General features: G+C 58.5%; 1 protein-coding gene across 1 annotated transcript; it reads right to left on the bottom strand.

The window, feature by feature from the left end:
- Window positions 1–783: 783 nt before the first annotated feature.
- RPS6KL1 (ribosomal protein S6 kinase like 1) lies at window positions 784–18,352 on the bottom strand. Its single transcript, XM_036313178.1, has 11 exons — window positions 18,260–18,352; window positions 16,677–16,964; window positions 15,349–15,473; window positions 14,403–14,495; window positions 7,340–7,387; window positions 6,836–6,968; window positions 5,003–5,611; window positions 4,277–4,366; window positions 4,029–4,111; window positions 2,615–2,710; window positions 784–2,303 (listed from the first exon to the last, which is right to left on the bottom strand). The coding sequence occupies exons 2-11, from the start codon at window positions 16,939–16,941 to the stop codon at window positions 2,193–2,195; spliced, it is 1,653 nt and encodes a 550-aa protein (XP_036169071.1). The 5' UTR covers window positions 16,942–16,964; window positions 18,260–18,352; the 3' UTR covers window positions 784–2,192.
- Window positions 18,353–18,701: the final 349 nt, after the last annotated feature.

An 18,701-nucleotide genomic window follows, 5' to 3' on the forward strand; every position in this document is an offset into this window, starting at 1 on the left:
TTTCATTTCTCTAGTAAATTTACAAGGAGGTAGATTGTAAGCCCCATAAGGTCTGGGACTACAGGACTCTGGCTTAGAGCCTGGCACAGTGCCACATGTGCATTGTTTATTGCACAGATGGGGCCCAGGGGTTCCAGAAGCAAACTGGACTTGCAGCAGTGGTTGGAGGTGGTTTGGCCTGACTTAGGGAGTGTAGCAAAGGAAGACTGAACAAGCTCCACTAGGCTCCCATCAGACCTTGTCATTAACCTCGTGTGTGTGTGTGTGTGTGTCAGAGAGGAAAGGAGAGAGAAACATCAGTGACGATGAGAATCATTGCTGGGCTGCCTCCTGCACACCCCCTACTGGGGATCAAGCCTGCAACCCAGGCATGTGCCCTTGACAAATTGAACCCAGGAACCTTCAGTCTGCAGGCCGACACTCTATCCACTGCACCAAACCAGCTAGGGCGTCATTAACCCGAGTAGGAGCCACTGCCTGTCTCAAGGGGTCACTGAAGATTAAACTATTCCCCCCCCAGGCATCATGACCCTCTTCTAAGGCTTGTCTTTTATTTCCCATGGAGCCCAGTGCCCCTCTATGCCAGCACTTCCCCTTGGGCTCAGTGCTGCTCTGCAGAGCACAGGCTGGCATGCGGGTGGGTCTACAACCAGCCCTGCTTCCTACTTCCTAGTGGACTCCAAGTTCACTGTTGACTGTCATGGAGCTTCATTGGGGGAGCCTTCCAGTCTTCCTGTCCCGACAGGGTGGCTCTCGTTGCATTAATGAGGCAAGAACACCACAGGCAACATCAGGCTTTTATTGGGGCCAAGATGGTATGGACACGCCCCAGAGAAACCAGGACCATACCAGGCTGTGCTTCCCTATGTCCTCTGCCCAAGTCACTCCAGCCTCCCTCACAACCCAGTTCCCCCCCCTTCACAATCAGAATGGAGATGAGTGTCAAGGCCGCCACCTGGTGGTATAGCAGACACAAGGCAAGGGGTTGGGGGCAGAGGTCTGGTGAAAGTTTTAGTTGCCACACCCCAGTGACAGGGTGAGCCCTGAGAGGAAAAAGCCCCCAAACCCGAGGACGGGATTGTATTTGGGGTAACTACTTATCCCAGTTTCAGAGACCAAACATCTTGCTTCTGGCTAGAAGCCTGGGCAATCATTCTCTGTGTTATTCATTTCAAAAGGGGATGAAGTCACAGTAGGCAATGAATTGAGTGGACCCTCAAGACTAAAATGCAAATTGGTAAACAGGACCAATGCCTGAGAAGGGAATCCTAGTGGGTCCAGCTTGTCTTAGCAGCTTCCGCCTGGAGGCTGAACTGAGGTCTCTCAGACCTATGGGGCAGGCTCCCCTTTCCACCCCAGTGGGCTAGCTAGGGAGGGGAGGTCTTATTCTGCTTCTAAAATTGCTCTAATTGGCAAAGGTGCCCTCTCCTCTCCTCCTAATCCCTGTTTCCTCCCCCATGCCCCTCTTCCTTTTGCTCTTCAGAGTCTGAAATTGCAAGACAGGGGCATGGTCAGGAGGGGGAGTGGATCACCCTGTTCCCCACCTCACTGCATGCTCACTACAGACATCTTCCCTGCGTCCCCGGCCTCCCCACCCCACGCAGGAGGAGTCTGATAGAAGAGGCCACTATTGACACGGCTAAGGTATCAGCCAGGGCAGCCCTAATTTGAGTCCACGAAGCCAGTGGACCAGTATCCTGAGATAAGTCTCCAGAGATGTCCCGAGTAGGGCACAACATGGCAGGTAGCGAATCACAAAACCTCAAGGTTGGCTCAGCAGGTGGTCAGTACTTCGGAGCGAATGTGACAGAAGGCACCCTTTAACGGGGTAGGTCTGTGTTCAAGGCTCAGGGTGTGCGCTCAACAGGTCTCTGTTGACTGATGGGTGGATGGAGGGCCCCAAGCCACCTAGCAGGGTGAGCTCTGTCCTGTCCCTTCCCATCAGCAGTGACCAGAAAGGGTTCCTCCAAGAGCTGGCGGGGAGACCCCCTAGGGACAGCGGCGATGATGGCTTCTGAGCCCACAGGAGGGAGCAGAGCCCAGCAGGAAAGGCGGCTGACCCACATTCTTTGCAGAGGCCGCTGGTTAAAGTGACAGGATGAGGGTCAGCTCAGAGTGACAGGATGACAGGCGAAGAGAAGAGAGGGGACTCAGACCAGTCCGGCTGCTTCCATCGCCCGCTCCACCCTCTCTTACCCCACCAGCTTGCTCCACTGGATGGTACTGAAAAAGGGGTGGGACTTGAGTCTGTTGACACCGCCCGCTCCAGCTCCCAGGCGCCTGCTGGCATCGAACTGCAGTAGCTGTGGAGAAAGGCCCGTTCAGCGCCTGGCAGGCCTTCCCAGCCCCATGGCTGAGGTGTGGGCGGACTTCCGGGGACTTGTCGCCCTGGCCCCGGGGGCTCACTCCCTGCCAGCCCAGCCCACAGAACCCCCAGTTTTACCCTGGGGAACACACTGGTGGTGTTTGGCCACCAACATATAGAGAACTTTGTAACCTCCTGCACCCACATCAGCCACCCAGGAGCAGCATGCTTGTTCACACACAGGGTTCTGCCCTCCCAGCGCCCACCCTCAAGCCAAGGAGCCGCCTCTGCTGGGCCGGCTGACCTCACCTCCGTCAGCAGGGAGGCTGCTGGGGGACTGAGCCATTCAGGCAGCTGGAGCTGGGTGTGGGGCTGGATTCCTGAGGGGTGGCTCTGGGATAGGGCCTGGGAAGACACAGGGAGGGGCCTCAGGAGGCAACCCCTGGAAAGTCTGCACACCCCAGCGGCAGCCAGGGTTTTATTTTTCCCCGGGTCACATTCCATGGGATGATGATAATGCAGACCATTGGATCTGCTTTGGATCTACTGTATGCCAGGCGGCGCTAGATGCCTGACAGCCATTCTTCACACTCCCACAGCCCCTCTCAGAGGACATACAAGTATCGCATTGGAGAGACAAAAGCAGGCTGAGAGGTGAAGGGACTGATGCTGAGGGTAGGGTTTGAACCCAGGTCCGTCTGGCTCTAAGCTCGCTCGATGCATTGCTCTTGGGCTGCAATCAGGACCGGCACTTCAGGATGAGTATTGGAACTTGTCTTCACACAGAAAAACAACAACACAACCCTCTACGGGCCACCCATTTGGCAGCAGGCCACGGCGTGCTCCAGCCGCGCCAAGGCAGGGCTGTGGTGAGGGAAGGCAGGGCCTCTAATCCAGCAGGGTGCAGCTGTGGAGAGCAAGGAGGTCTGTCTGGAGGTCAGGATGAGCTGCAAGAAGCGACCAGGAGGAAGGCCAGAAGCTCAGGCTAGAGAGGTGGCGGGAGGCTGAGAGGGGAGAGCAGCTGTTTGCAGCCAGGCCTCTCAGAGGCCCTGGGCTACAGGACAAAAGCAGGAGGCAGCCACGGTGAACTGGTCCGACCTGGGCTTCAGGTCACACTGCATCCTCTCTGGCTATTTCCTGCTGAAAGGCGCTTCGGCCTTTCCCTTGCTGTCTGACCTCACCAGCCCCAGGTGCAGAGCTGAGCTCATCGGGTGGACAGAGGGCAGAAGCCGCCATCCTGAGCAAGGGCGTTTGCCGGGGAAACCTGGAGCTCTTGGCTGACCCAGGCTGGATGGACAGCGGCTGGCCTGCATCCAGGAGGCCCTCTCTCCTGTTCTTCAGCCAAAGTCTGGGGGTGACAGCCCAGGAGGCCATCGGGGGTGGGAAGTGAGCAGGGGGAAGCGGCTGAGGGGGTGAGCCAGGCGCCTTACGGGGAAGAAGAGCTGTCCAATCCCACCCTTCCTCCAAAACCCACCCTGACCACCCAACTCAGCTCTCACCCTCTGACATTGGCAGTCCCACCAGCTACAGCATGGGGGAGGGGGGTACCAAGTGTGCCCACGGGCTGGGTGGCAGTGGCTCCCTGCGTCTCTCGTGGCCTGTGGGGGTGAGCTGGGGAGGAGCACCAGGCAGCCTGAGCCCGACGTGGGCTGGTTGTATCAAGCCCAGGCCACCCTGTCCCCAGTGACCCCCACAAGGCCCCACACCCTGCCCCGCCACTCACCGTTCCAGTCAGCAGTTCATACAGCAGGGACCCAAAGCTCCACCAGTCACAGGCTTCCGTCAGCTCAGAAATCCCACCCACCTCTGCGGGAGCAAGAACACAAATGTCCTCACCTTCCCCGAGAAGGTGGGTCTCCCTTCTATTCATCCCACCCAGACCCGGCCCATCCCCTGTCCCCCTCACCCACCACCCCCCCAGGTTCACCAACACAAAGGCACGGGGTCCAGGGCCCTGCCCCCCCTCCTTGCCTGGGGCACTGTAGAGGTTGTCCACAGCCTCCCGGCAGCACTGGGGCTCCACCTCTGACCACTGGCCAAAGTACGTGAGCCGGACATGACCTTCCCGTCAGTGCACAGGGGATGGAAGGGGGACAAGAAAACCTTCAGTCATTGCTGAGCAGCGGGCCTGGGGGAGGGGCCTCCAGGACGTCCCCCAACACAAGGCAGGAGCCACTGGCCTCACTAAGCACAGCCTCCCTAGGGGCATGCAGCCCTGAGGCCCGGAAGCTGGGTATAGGAGCTGCTGCCCTGGACTCCTGGGCCCGAAGGGGCTTGTTTCCAGACTCATCCTTGGAGACTTCGCAGAGTCTTGTGTGAAAAGACTTGGCGGGGAGAAGGGGGGTGGGAGGCTGGCTGGTGTGGCTCAGTGGTTGAGCGTCCACCTTTGAACCAGGAGGTCACTGTTTAATTCCCGGTCAGGGCACATGCCTGGATTGTGGGCTCGATCCCCTGTATGGGGCCTACAGGAGGCAGCCAATCAATGATTCCCTCTCATCATTGATGTTTCTCTCTCTCTCTCTCTCTCCCCCCCTCTCTGAAATCAAGACAAATATATTAACAACAACAAAAAAAGGCTGGGGAAGCAGATAACCTCCGCCATTCCCTCGAATTCGTGGCACTCTCCTCCGTCTTGAGGCTTTGCCCGCGCCCCCCCCCCCCCCCCCGTACTCCCCTCCCCCAGGCCTGGGCACCTACCTGCTTGGTCCAGGAGCAGGTTCCGGGGATTGAGGTCCCGGCACAGCACGCCCTGCTCATGCAGCGCCTCCAGGGCCACCAGCGTCTCAGCCGCCCACTGCTTGACCTGCTCTTCCCTCATGCTCCAGGCGCCCCCGCCAGACCCCCGGCTGGCCTTGTCCACTGAGGGGCAGCTCTGACCTCTGCTGCGGCCACAGCCCCCCAGCACCCGGCCTGCCCCCTCGCGAACCCAAGAGAGCCCCCAAGGGGTCCCAGTGTCTGAGGTCTGGCCAGGTTCTCTCCGGGACTGGAGGTGCAGACGGCCACCGGGAGCCTTCGGGGGGTCCGAGGAGCAGGAAGTGCTGGTCCTGGCTGAGGGTGCACCTTCGGCCTCTCTCTGGGGTCTGACGGGTGGGACCTCCCTGGCTGGGGCAAGGCTCCGGCAAGTCCAAGGAGACTCCAGCGGCACTCTGTCCTGCAGGCGGGTGTGGCCAGGGGGCAGCAGCGTTGGGGTCCGGAGGCTGAGGCGGGAGTTGAGCTGAGCCTTCATCCTCTCCAGGCTGGAGCCAGACCTGAGGCCAGACTGCTGGGGGCGTGCCTGGGAGAGCAGGTGGGACCAGAGCGTGCCTCCTGGGCCAGGCGGAGGGAGCGGCCAGCATGGGGATGGGAGAAGAAGAGCATGGACACCGGGTCCGGCCCCACCCTGCGGATCCTCTGCCCTCCGGTCCGGTCCTCGCCTCTGCTCCTCCCTCCCAGGGCCTGAACCTGACCTCTCCTTCCTGTCACTCACCTAGAGAGGACCCAGCCTCCCCATCTGGCACGAAATAGGTGCTTAACCCCTAAGGAAATGTGAATTATTGTTAATGTCCTTGGTTTTGGTGTTGGTTTACCAGTGTTCAATATATTTTATACATATAGACATTTAAAAATTCCTAGGGACAATAGTACAATGAAATGTAAGTTAGTAAAATAAAAGAAGGCCGGGCATGGACCTGTGATGACTCTATGTCAGGGGTCCTCAAACTTTTTAAACAGGGGGCCAGTTCACTGTCCCTAGGACCGTTGGAGGGCCAGACTATAGTTTTAAAAAAAACTATGAACAAATTCCTATGCACACTGCACATACCTTATTTTGAAGTAAAAAAACAAAACGGGAACAAATGCAATATTTGTATTTGCATGTGGCCCGCAGGCCGTAGTTTGAGGACCCCTGCTCTATGTTATGAACTAGAATGTGCACCTCATTAAAAAAATCTCATCACCTGCCCTAGCCGGTTTTGCTCAGTGGATAGAACGTCGGCCTGTGGACTGAAGGGTCCGGGTTTGATTCGTGCCCGGGTTGTGGGCTCGATCCCCAGTAGGGGGTATGCAGGAGGCAGCCAACCAATGATTGTCTCTCATCATCGATGTTTCTATCTCTCTCTCCCTTCCTCTCTGAAATCAATTAATAAATATATATATATATATATATATTTTTTTAAATCTCATCACCCTAACAGGAGATCAATAAATATCTGCTACATGACCAGCTCCTGTCCTTAAAGCTTCAGAACCACCACCCCACGGGGCACTTCGAGGGATGGGCGCAGACTAGAAAAATGAAGAGCCAGGACTGGAGGACATGGTGACAAAGGGGACACCTGCATACGTGTCCTCTCGCCAGCCCTACGTGAACATCTTCCCCAGGATGTCCCTGCCCCTCAGCACCCCTGGGGCCCACACAGCCTGACCCGGCCGTCACCCTCCAGCAAGGCCGGGCCCTGGTCTGTGCTGCACACCTGGTGCGAGTTACCCACTCCCTCGGTTTTGGCATTTTAAGGGCATGAAAGGGGACACCTCCCCAAGGCCCCTCACCTTGCACGTGCTCCAGGTGCAGGAAGATGGAGTCCTCGCTGACAAAGTACCGCAGCAGCTTGGTCATGTAGGGGACCCCGTGCGGGATGATGGTCAGCCGCTCCCGGCTCGCCGTGTGACACCTGGACAGGCTCTGGGGAGGGGGCAGGCCAGAGGCTGCTCTGCTAGGGGACGTCAGAGCCCCAGCTTCAGTGGCCACCGGATGAGGGAGGGGAGCCAACCTGAGGAGCAACTGCCTCCCCCACTTCCTGCCCTGGCCCTCACCCCTGTCTTCCCTATGCCATCCAGGTCCCCCACCTCCTGGGCCAGGAGGAGGCAGTGAAGTGTGTGTGCCTGGAGGGCTGGGGCACACTCAGGGCAGGACAAGTGGCTTTCGGATTTGGAGGGAGCATGGACTTCATATAGAGGTTCTGGGTAGGGGGTTCCCTAGAGGGTAGCGGGGTCTAAGAGCTCTGAGAAAGTCCCACGGGGAATGCAGAATGGAGGGGGCTCGGTGGCACCTGCCTTCACCACGAAGGTCCCTCCAGTCGCTGGGTCCTGGACCAGCTGCACCTGCCAAGGTCAGGAGGCATTGGTCAAGGCACATGCTAGTTCCCGGGGCTCCACGGCCCTAATCCCAGCCCCCAGGTTCCTCCACTGAGGCGGACTCACTCCAGAGGCAGGGCAGAGAAGGCAGGCCCCAAAACGGACATCAATCCTGTCCTGCTCATCCACCCTCCTTAGACCCGCAGGTCTTAGCTCATGTGCCGCCGCCTCCAGGAAGCCTTCCTAGCCCTCAGGTGCTCTCCAAGCTCACCCGTAGGGGAACCTTATCACACGGTGTCTAATTTCCTGTCTCCCCACTGCACTGTGAGCCCCAGGAGGACAGGAACCCCACTGTCCAGCTGTTTCCAGAGCACACATCCATGGGGAGTGGCCCAGCCTGCAGGGTCCGAAGGTGTCATGGATGGAAACGACCTCAGAACCAGTTACGTGATTGATCTTTCATTTTACAGGTGAAAGGCTGAGGCTCCGAGAGTGTGGCCCAGGCCACCAATGGGCCAAGCCGTGCCCACGTGCCTGGGCTGGGAGTGCTCTCTCAGGCCTCTCCCCCTGACGCCCACCCTTCTTTTAAGTAATTCTCTCTGGAGGCTGTCTTCGGAGAGCAGCCCACTCCTTCGCCCGTTGGTTTTGTTCAGAGGCAGGGCCTTGTATCAAGGTGGGAACTTGCCTCTTCTCGTGGTGGGCAGGGTGGACCCCAGGCACGGGAGAGGGCATGCCGGGCATGTCGGGGGCAGAAAATGGCCCAGATTAGGGGCCTGCAGGGGCAAGACCACTGGGTGAGGTTGTGACTCCTTGCAGACACTCCCCGTGGTGGTGGATGGAGCCCGGCCCTTAGGCCAGACCACTGGGCAGTGAATCCTGCAGCCTCAGGTTGGAACTGGGCTTAGATCTTGGACAAGTGAATTGGTTTCCTCATCTACCAAAGAGTGATTGCAAATGCCCCCTTCCTTCATCACCGGTTTGGTTGATGCCATCTTGGATGTAAAGGCCGTGAGCATGCCAGTTGTCACACTTGCTAAGACACATCACCTCTCTGAACCTTGTTTTCTTAACTGCAAGTTGGGGTCATAGCAGTACCCCATCTGGAGGTCATTAGGATTCTATAAAGCAGACAACTCAAGCAGAGCAGCAACCTGTGCCTGCCACAAACACGCCCTCAATAATCTTTAGTGATTATTATTATTATTACTACTAGGGGCCGGTGCACGAAATTCGTGCACTGGGTGGGGGGGGGGGAGTGTCCCTCAGCCCAGCCTGCCCCCTCTTACATACTGGGAGCCCTCAGGCGTTGACCCCCATCACCCTCCAATCGCAGGCCTGGGCAGGGGACCCTTATTTCCCTGGTTCTGCCCCCAGCCCAGGCCTGATGCCTCTGGCCCAGGATTCAGGCCTGGGCAGGGGACCCCCCTCTCCCCCCCATCACCGGCTCCGCCCTTGCCTAGGCCTGATGCCTCGGCCAGAGGCGTCAACCCCCATCACCCTCCCATCGCCTGATTGGCCCCTTGCCCAGGCCTGACGCCTCCACCAGAGGTGTCAGGCTTGGACAGGGGACCCCCATCTCCCCCCGATCACTGGCTCTGACCCCCGCCCAGGCCTGATGCCTCTGGCCCAGGAATCATGCCTGGGCAGGGGACCCCCATCTCGCTGATCGCTTGCTCCACTCCCCCACCCAAGCCTGACGCCTCTGACCCAGGCTTCAGGCCTGGGCAAGGGGACCATCATATCCACCCAACCCCTGGCTCCGCCCCCCACCCAGGTCTGATGCCTCCGGCCCAGGCATCAGGCCTGGGCAGGGGACCCCCAACCCCCTCCGATTGCTGGCTCCGCCCCCCGCCCAGGCCTGATGCCTTGGCCAGAGGAGTTGACCCTCATCACCCTCCGATCGCCCGATCACCGGATCGGCCCCTTGCCCAGGCCTGAGGCCTCTGTCTGAGGCGTTAGGCCTGGGCAGGGCACCCCCAGCTCCCCGCGGTTGCAGGCTCCGCCCCTGCAGCGGCCCCGCAATCCCGGGCTCCGCTTTAGGCCAGGCAAGGGACCCCTAGCTCCCGGGACTGCCAGCTCCCATCACTGGCTCCACCCCTACTTCCTGCTATCACTGGCCAGGGCGGCAAAGGCGCCCGGTTCTCCGATCATGGCTGGGGGCCGCCTTTGCCCTGCCCCCCGGCTCTTAGCTCCCCCCTGGGTTTCCGATCACTGTCAGTGGCAGGGGGCTTCTTCCTGCTTTCCCTTTCGCCTCCCTGCATTGTGCCTACATATGCAAATTAACCACCATCTTTGTTGGCGGTTAACCGCCATCTTAGTTGGCAGTTAATTTGCATATATCACCCTGATTAGCCAATGAAAAGGGTAGCGGTCATATGCCAATTACCATGTTTCTCTTTTATTAGTGTAGATTTTTATTATTATTATTAAGAAACCCCACTGGGTAGGGAGCACATACTCTGTGCTAAATGCTTTATATGATTTAGTTTCACAGCCCTACTTGGTGAGTGTTATTGGTGATCCATTTTATTGATGAAGAAATTGAGGTTCAGCCAGGCCTGTGTTGCTCAGTGACTGAGCATTGACTTATGAACCAGGAGGTCATGGTTCGATTCCCAATCAGGGCACATGCCTGGGTTGTGGGCTCCATCCCCAATAGGGTCGCGCAGGAGGCAGCCGATCAATGATTCTCTCTCATCACTGATGTTTCTATCGTTCCCTTTTCCTTCCTCTCTGAAATCAATAAAAAGATATTTTTTCAAAAAAAGAAATTAAGGTTCAGAGAGGTCATGTTGCCCACGATCCCGCTCCTGAAAAGTGGTAGAGCCAGGCCTTGGATCCAGTCAGGCTGACCCCGGGCCCTGGAGAATAACTGCACTTGGGGGCACAACCAGCTCACTCTGGCATGTGCCCTCCCCTCTGGGCCCCAGTGTCCCCATCACCAGTGAAATGAAGGCGGTGGACTTGGTGCAGCAGGAGTGAGGGGGTTCCTCCTCCAAGAGCCAGAGACGGAACCCAGCCTGGCCCCAGCTCCTTTGCCAAGTCTGTACAATGTTTGAAAAAGAAATCTGGGGTCATTTAGGAGAACAGAGTTTCCCACAAGCACTGACACCCAGATAATTCCCCACTGTCCCTTGCCAAGTGGGGCTTCCTACTACCTCGTCCGGGACATGGCCCTATCATTCACAGAGCCCAGAAACCAGCGGGGAAGGTTGGGGCAGTGAGAAATAAAACGCAATCAGGACATTGAAACAGTGGGTTAAACTCTATATGTATTTTATACCTACCGATCTGGAAAGAGTTCGACCAGAACATTAGCAGTAATTATCTTGGAGTGAGGTAGGGTGGTGGGGAATTGTTTGTTTCTGTTTTAAATGTCTTCCTCTTTCGTGTTATCTCAAAAGGGTAGCAGACAGGGCATCTTCCCATTAAACCCAGCAAACAAACACACCACCTTCCTCTTTTGCTTCTTGCTACAGGAGACACAGCACCTGCTAGTCACGTGGCCTCTGTGGCCTCAGTTTCACGCTCTGTAAGACAGTTACTAACAGTCAGCTCTACCCAGAGGAGCTTGTGGCCGTGAAGGAAAACCCCACGGCACCGTCCCGTGTGGGAGCCATTAGCCACGTGTGGCTACCAAGCCCTTGAAATGTGGCTGGTGCAGCTGCTGCAGCTTCTTTGGTGAAACACATGAGCACTTTCTGTAAAAATGCCCAACGTATCAAAATCCCAGAAGGAATCTCTCATGGAGCTAACAAGCCCAAAAGCTGCAAACAGGTTTGCAAAATCCAAGGTCCACGGGGGCTGGGCATGTGAGCCCAGTGAGCGGGGCAGGGACGGGAGCAAAGCAGAGGCCGGTGTCCCCTCAAGCGGGCAGCCCTTCCTCCACTCCCTGCTGCTTCAGGGACCCCGAGCCAGCCTTTCCAGATCTCTGGATTTTGAGGAGAAGCAGGATATCTGGATGTTTATATGAAACCTGCCAACTTTTAAATGTTGGTAACTAATACATTTTTTAAAAAACACCCCGGTGTTTGAGCCAGAAAAACAAGAAGTGACTCGAACGACCTTTTTCTTCCCCATCCTTGACTCAGAGCCTGGATCCTGGACGCGGCTAGCAGGCCTCCAGGCTCCCCGAGGGCAGACGCCTGGGTATTCTGGCCGACTGCCTACCTAGTCCTTGACCAACCCACCTCTGTTCCCTGCCATCCTCTATGCCTGCCAGTACCTCTTCAGCCCTAGAGACCCCCTCCCGACAACCGGGCACCTCAGGGGATGCGCCGGCTTCCCCAGCCAGCCCTTTGCCCTCCCGGGCTCTGTGCTGGGGCCCAGCGCTGCTCTCCTGTCCGGATCTGCCCGGGCAGAGCTGTGGAATGGGACACTGTGAGGCACATCAGACCTGGCCCGAGGCTGCCGAACACCTCTCCTAATTTGGGGAAATTGGTGCTCCTGGCTTGGGAACGGCGCAGGAACAGGAAGCAGGATCTCTGGAGGGAGGTGGAGCAGGTGAGGTGAATGCCCAAGAAAGGGTGAAAAGGAAGGCAGGGCGATCTCAGGACAGGAAGGCTGCTGTCCACATGCAGGACTCAGAACACTGGGTTCCGAAAACGCTTTGCCCAGGGGTGACCAGGGCTTAAGCAAATGAGGGGGATCCTGTCACAGACCTCGCTCTTGGCAACTCAAGGTGCCCATTTGCATCCTACAACTCCTGTAATTTAAAAAACAGCCCTAGCCGGTTTGGCTCAGTGGATAGAGCGTCGGCCTGCGGAATGAAGGGTCCCGGGTTCGATTCCGGTCAGGGGCATGCACCTTGGTTGCGGGCACATCCCCAGTAGGAAGTGTGCAGGAGGCAGCTGATGGATGTTTCTCTCTCATCGATGTTTCTAAATCTCTATCCCTCTCCCTTCCTCTCTGTAAAAAATCATAAAAAAAAAAAAAAAAAAAGATGCAGACGCTAAAAGCTAACACTACTTTTCTCAGGTCTTTAAAAAATAAATAAATAAATAAATAATAAAAAACAAAGTAGTGTAACGTGAACTCACTATTTGCCAAACTTCTTTCACCCGGAACTCCACTCTCCCCAGCACCCCTGGCTCAGTGGGATCCCATGTGGGGCAACGGGGTGGCAGTCACCTCCCAGCCTGTGCAAGCCACATGGACTATTTGGCGGGAGGGCAGGACTGCACAGATGGAGCCTGGCTGGGCCTTGCTGACATACTGGGGTCCATTCCAGGGACCTGGGAGTAGCAGCTGGAGCAAGGCTGGGGGACGGGAAGCCACATGCCTCCGGACTGGCGTTGGTCACCCACATCTAGAGCCATCAAACGTGCATCACGTGTTTTAGCATGTGCCAGGCCTTTCCCCTAAATGAGCTCATTTTAGTTCCCACATCACCCCGTGGGGGGAGGGGCCTCACCCACTGACCGGCCAGCGCTGAGAGGTGAAGGACCTGCCCTTGGCCGCCTGTGTGCTGCCCACACAGACTCCATCCTCGGGCGTGTGCGGAAGCACACACTGGCCTCCTCCGCTCTGTGGCTCCCGACCCATCGAATCCCCCATGAGTGTTGGAATTGCAGATACCCGGCTCGACCCCAGAGATTCTGACTCAAAGGGCCTGCGGTGGGGCCCCGGCGTCTGTATTTTGGGGGAGCTCCCCAGGCGATTCTGACAAACAGCCAGAATGAGAAGAACTTCTTCCGTGACTCCTCAGGCAGCCCTTGGTGGGGGCAGAGGGCAATCCAACACTGGCTCTGTGGGTGAAAAGGGGGCCACAGACGAAACCTGACAAGCTCAGGGGAGGCCTGCCTGACGGGCCTTATAAGCTCAGGGACCGGAAGTAACCACACAGGGTGGTCTGAGCATAAAGCTTCCTAACCACAGGAGAGTCGTAGGGGGTCGTCACGTCCTAGGCCTATAGCTTCCTTGACAAACCTCAATCTGTACCTTAGGTGAGCCTGTCATTTTGCATCTAAGATAACATACCTTTGAAATGTCAGCGTTATCTCCTTTGCAGACACCCCCCACCCCCCACCCCAGGGAACAACCTCCCACCGATCAGGAGACCACAGAACCCCTCATGGTATGTCCCCGGAATCCCCTCTCCATGTGCTGTAAATGTTACTCAGTACCCGCCCGGTGCCCTCCCAGGTAAAAGAAGTATGGCTCTACCCGTTTTACTTCCTACCCAACCCCAGAGATTTCCCCGAGTTGCTCTCCCGCCTCCCTCATCTACCGCCAATGAATTTTAAGTAACCGCCCCCCTTGGTCTCCCCTTTAATTTTAATGTATAAAATAAGTGGTAAAACTGACATTTTTTCTGGAACATTTTCTCAATTCATTGAGATTTTGCTTCCCCACAATTGTCATCAGTTGGGCTCAAATAAACTCAAAAAATTCGTACAGGTTTGGACGTTTCTTACGCCGACAGCTCCAATCTCATTTGACCCAACTGTCCTTCTGACTTCACTCTGAGCGTCCCAGGTGCGGGTTGGGATGTCAGCTCCTATCTTCCTGTCTGCCTAGCGTTAAGGGGAAGGGTCCCAGATGGGGTGAGGAGGAGGGTGGGGCCCGGAGAGAAAGGGCAGAGCTGCCAGGCCCTGGATGATTGGGACACTCGGAGGGCAGGTTTCTGGAGATAAGCACCTTCCCGCCACGGGACCTTCTTGGCTGTGCTTGGTGGGAGGCTCGGCTGCAGCCCTGGGTGCAGAGGGAATGCAGGGTGGGGGCCGGTGGGAAGTGGGAGTGAGCCAGAGTGGGTGGCAGGATGCCCTGGGCACATCTTCTCCTGAGGCTTCTGTCTTGACTCCCGGAGGGAGCAGTTTTCTGCGTGTGAGCTGGAGGGCTGTGGAAAGGCGCTGCCTGCCTCTTGGGTTCCCAGCTTCCTTCCTAGGACCTGACTGGTGTGTGCTGGGGCAGGGAGGGATGGGGGGCCGCTGCCCCCTCTCCAGTCTCCTCTGAAGGACTGGGCGTGGCTGCTCTCTCTGCCCACCTGTCACCCCAATCGCACACACCACCTCCTCCCACACCAAGGGCCCTGCTTACTCACCTTCTCGATGACCCCAACCACCCTGCAGCCCCTCAGCTGCTCCAGGGCAGAGCTCAGTGTGCGGATGGGCCGGAGCCTCAGGCTGCTGAAACCCTGCGAGGGGAGACAGGCTCAGGCCCCAGCCCTCCTCAGCCAGGCAGTGGGCAGGGCCTCCAGCTGCTGGGGGAGCACAGGGAGTGGGCAAGAATGGGGTACGGTCCAGCCTCACCTCACAGGGACAGGCTAGCAGAGAAGCTGGTCCTGACTTGGGCGGGGGGGCCCACACTGCCCTCTTCACCCAGCGCCCCCCCCCCCCCCCCCCACACCTCCCCGCAGCCCTTCTCCAAGGCTCAGGGAGTCCTTAAGGCTTCAGAAGCCTCCCTATCTCCAGGAGGCAGATGCTCCTGGGGGTGGGGAAATAACCTGGGAACGTGTGGATCCCAGGGAACACGCCTCGAAGACCAAGGCATGTGGCCCAGGCACGTGATCTGGGGAAAAGTGGGCCCAGGAGGGGTGCGTGTGCATGTCTGTGCACACCTGTGGGCATGAGAGGTGTGCGTGCATTTTCAAACCCTCTGCGTGTGCACTGGGTTAGGAAAAGCCATATGGGGAGAGCAGCCGTGCACACCTATGTACGCATGTATGTGTATGTGCACACGGCGGTATTCGTGTCTGCTCCACATACTGAGGCCCATTCAAACACAAACAGCCCTGGGAGCCTTGAAGTGCGTGCACATGCGGGCATGTGTATGGGCCGTGGGCGAGGGTGGGGAGATGTGTGTGTGCTCTGTGAGGGCGCGAGACTGGACTGGGGATGATTCACTCAGTGATGGAAAATGAATGAACTGCAGAGGGTGTGGGAGAGAGAGGAAGCCAAAGGAGGGGGGGGAGGAGGGGCAGCCCTGGCACACCACTGGCCGCCCAGCCCTGCAGCCCGCTGGCCCACGGGTGGGGGGCGGCTCCTCACCGTGCCAGGGCTGGCTCCGCTGCCCAGGGTCCTCTGCAGGTGGCAGTTGAAGATCTCCTCTGCCCGCCGCAGGTACTTGGTGATTTTCAGCTTTACAGCCTCGCATCGCTCCTTGTTGGGGTCCACTGTGGGGGGGAGGGGGTTACCAGGACCCGCCCTGCTCCCCTCCCTGGCCCTGGAGGGCTGTGGTTCTAACTCCCATGGCCTGCCCTCTGCCCTCCATAGGACAGGGTGCCTAACTCTGAGGCTGGTCAGCGGACCCTGCCCCACATCTGTTCCTGAGCTCCTCCTCTGGGAGGGAGACTGGCGGGGGAGGAGGAAGGAAGATGGCAGGAGGGGTTGGGAGCTGCGGTCACCCTCTGCTTACAGCACTTTGCAGCTGGCACCCACCACCTCGCTGGCCGCCGTCACACCCTGGGCAGGGACCGAGTGGGATTTCCATGTCCATTTTCACAGGAGACAGAAGCTCCCAGAGAACATGGCTTCCTTCCTCTCTGGTGCCCAGTGTAAAAAAGGCCAGAGAGGGATCAGGATTGGAAGACAAAGTAATTTGCTGGACAGGCCTGCAGCCCAGGCACTGAGGGGTCTGGCCAGCAGGAGGGTAGGAAGCACGAATCAGGGCCTGACTCTACCCGAGCCTGGCCACCAAGGCCCCCGGGTCCCACACTGGCCTCAGGGGCAGCCTCTCCCCCAGCTTGGAAATGCCTTACTTTGCCCTGAACAGGCCCTTCTCCTCCCTCCTCCCCTCCCCTCCCCTCCCCCTCCCCTGCCCTCCCCTCCCCTCCCCTCCCACTTTGCTGTTCTCTCTCAGGAGCTCTGCCCGACCTTTCAGCTGGACAGTGCACCTGCCATTCTTCAGTGCTCCGACTAGAGTTTGGACTTCTAGAAACATCCCCTAGGCCGGCCGCGCCTGGACTCAGTTTCCCTCCCTTCACTTCCTCCTCATTGCCCTTCACACGAGACTGTAATTGTCCATCGTCAACTCATCAGCCTACCCCCATGACACACGAGCTATGCCGCTGCCCTGTGCCTCCGTTTCCTCACTCGGGAAATAGGAATAAAATAGTTCCTATGCACTCGGAGCTCCATGCAACGACATACTTAGTATCTTCTGTTACCGTGAGGTTCAGGTGAGTTAACACAGGCAAAGCCCTTGGGCCGGCGCCTGGCATGCAGGAACTGCTGGATAAACACTCGCTATTATCAGTGTCTGTCGGAGAGGCCCGCGGGCCCTGTTCGCCCGGCACGGATGGACAGATGAGGGACGAGCTCCACCTCGGCCCTCCCTCACCAGCCCCTGTCCCCGCGCGGCCCCGCCCAGCCCTCACCGTGCACGCCTCGCAGCAGGACGTCCACGCTGTTCTGGTAGTGGTTGAAGGCTGCCTCGTAGTCCTCGCTGACATCGCGCTCCAGGGCCAGCCGGATCTGCGTGGCTGCATCCACCAGGTAGTCGCGCTTGGTCACGTCAGGTGGCCCCGGAGCCACCCGGTTGCGAATCTGCTCCAGGTACATGCGGGCCTGGGATGGTGCTCGCGAGCAGGGCTCAGGCTCCTGCCCGGGGCCAGGGGGGCACTCACAGGCCACCAGGCTCATGGCTGCTGCCCTGCAGGTGCGACCTGGGAGTGAGCAGGTGCATGAGGGAGGACCCCGCTGGGAACAACACCCCGTTTGCGCCCGGGTTTCCTCCCCTGAATATTCAGAGACTAACACCTGGGTGGAGGGGGGCGGGCTGCAGGGTCAGAGCTAATGTGGGTAAAGTCCTTAAAGGAGCCAGGTCTTTCCTAAGCAGAGGTAACAGAATAAGAACACGCTTGGGGCTCCTCCCTTCAATTCAAATTCAGTTCAACAAGCATTTCTTGAGCACTTACGAGGTGCTGAGCACTGGCGAGAGCTGAAGGTATCTGTGACCCAGAGCTGCCTTCACGTGGCACAGAGCGAACCCATGTCTGTCACACAGTAAACGTAACGGAGGCCGCACTCTGAGGCCGAGGCAGGGCCGTTCCTCACACTGTTCCCTCCATCCTGCCTGTTCTCCCCTTCCCGCTCCTCCCACGGGAATCTCACTTTTCCTCCCCATTCAGCTCCAGACAGAATGGCCGGCCCCTGCTTTGTTTCCCTTAGTGCCGAGGTCAGAGTGGTCAGGGGCGAGGGCCTCCCACACCGCCCAGCAGAGAGCTGGGCACAGAGCCAGGCCTTCAAGCCTGTGGGCAAGTGCAATGACCCAGTGGCAGATGGATGGAGTTGGAGGAAGGAGGGCAGGGCCTACCCAGCCCTGGGGAGGGGATGGCTCTGTTCTCCTGGCTCCGTCTCTGAAGCCAGGAGCCCACGTGGCCAGAGACGGGGCAGCAGCTCCTTTCTGAGCGTGTGGGACACACGTGGCCAAAGGGACAGAGAAGTGGCTGCGGCCAAGGAAAGGGCTCGGAGAGAGGCCAGCAGAGCTGCCCCTGCCCTCTCTGCAGGGCGCCCCTGCTCTCAGGCCCCAGTGGGAAGGAGCCGGGCCTGAACTCCCAATCCCAGGCACGCCCGCCTCTGTAGAGAAAGGGAGGAGAGAACAGGATGGGGAGTGGGGCGGGAAGGGAAACCCACACCCCGGGGCCAGCGGGGAGCTGCACCCTGGCCAGCCTGAGGCCAGGAGGTGGAGGGAGGGACTCGCCCAACCACCCGACCCGGGACAGGACATGCAGCTCTGAGGCCTGTGTTGAGGCCTGAGGCCGGTCCTGCGGGCAGAGCTGGGGGGGCAGAGCCGCAGGACGAGGCCTGGACAGAGAAAGCGGCGCGTCCAGCCCGTGAGTTCCAGGCACGCGGGGGCACCGCCCCGCTGGGGTCAGGCCGAGGAAGGTGAGCTGGGAGTGAGAAGAGGGGGCATCCTCGCCTGGGAGGAGGGATGGTGAGGAGCCGGGCAAACACTTACCTGCCCGAGCCAGGAGCTCGGTCCGCGCGGCCACGGCGCCACCACCGCCCCTTCCCGTCCGCGGGGGATCCTGCACCGGGACCCCGGCTGTGCGCCCTCCAGCCGGGTGCAGGCTTCTTGCCGGGTGCAGGCAGCCATTGGCTGCAGATGAGCTCAGCCTCTGGCTGTTAGAATAAACCACCAATCAGCGCCCAGCTCGGCTTCTGCCGGCCCCTAAAGTCGCAGCGTAGGCGGGGCGGAGCGCTAGCGGGTGGGGGCAGGATTGGGGAGAGGGTGGGTTCAAGGACCTCCGCCGGCTTTGTTCGCTGGTGTCCCCCAAGTGCCTAGAACAGCATCTGGCACACAGTATTGCTAAGTAAGTATTTGCTGAATGAATGAATGAATGAATGAATGAATGAATGAATGAGCTTTGAAGTGTTTGAAGAGGGCGGTGGAGGAGAAA

The sequence above is a fragment of the Myotis myotis genome, unplaced genomic scaffold, assembly GCF_014108235.1.
Source record: "Myotis myotis isolate mMyoMyo1 unplaced genomic scaffold, mMyoMyo1.p scaffold_m19_p_1, whole genome shotgun sequence".
NCBI lineage: Eukaryota > Metazoa > Chordata > Mammalia > Chiroptera > Vespertilionidae > Myotis > Myotis myotis.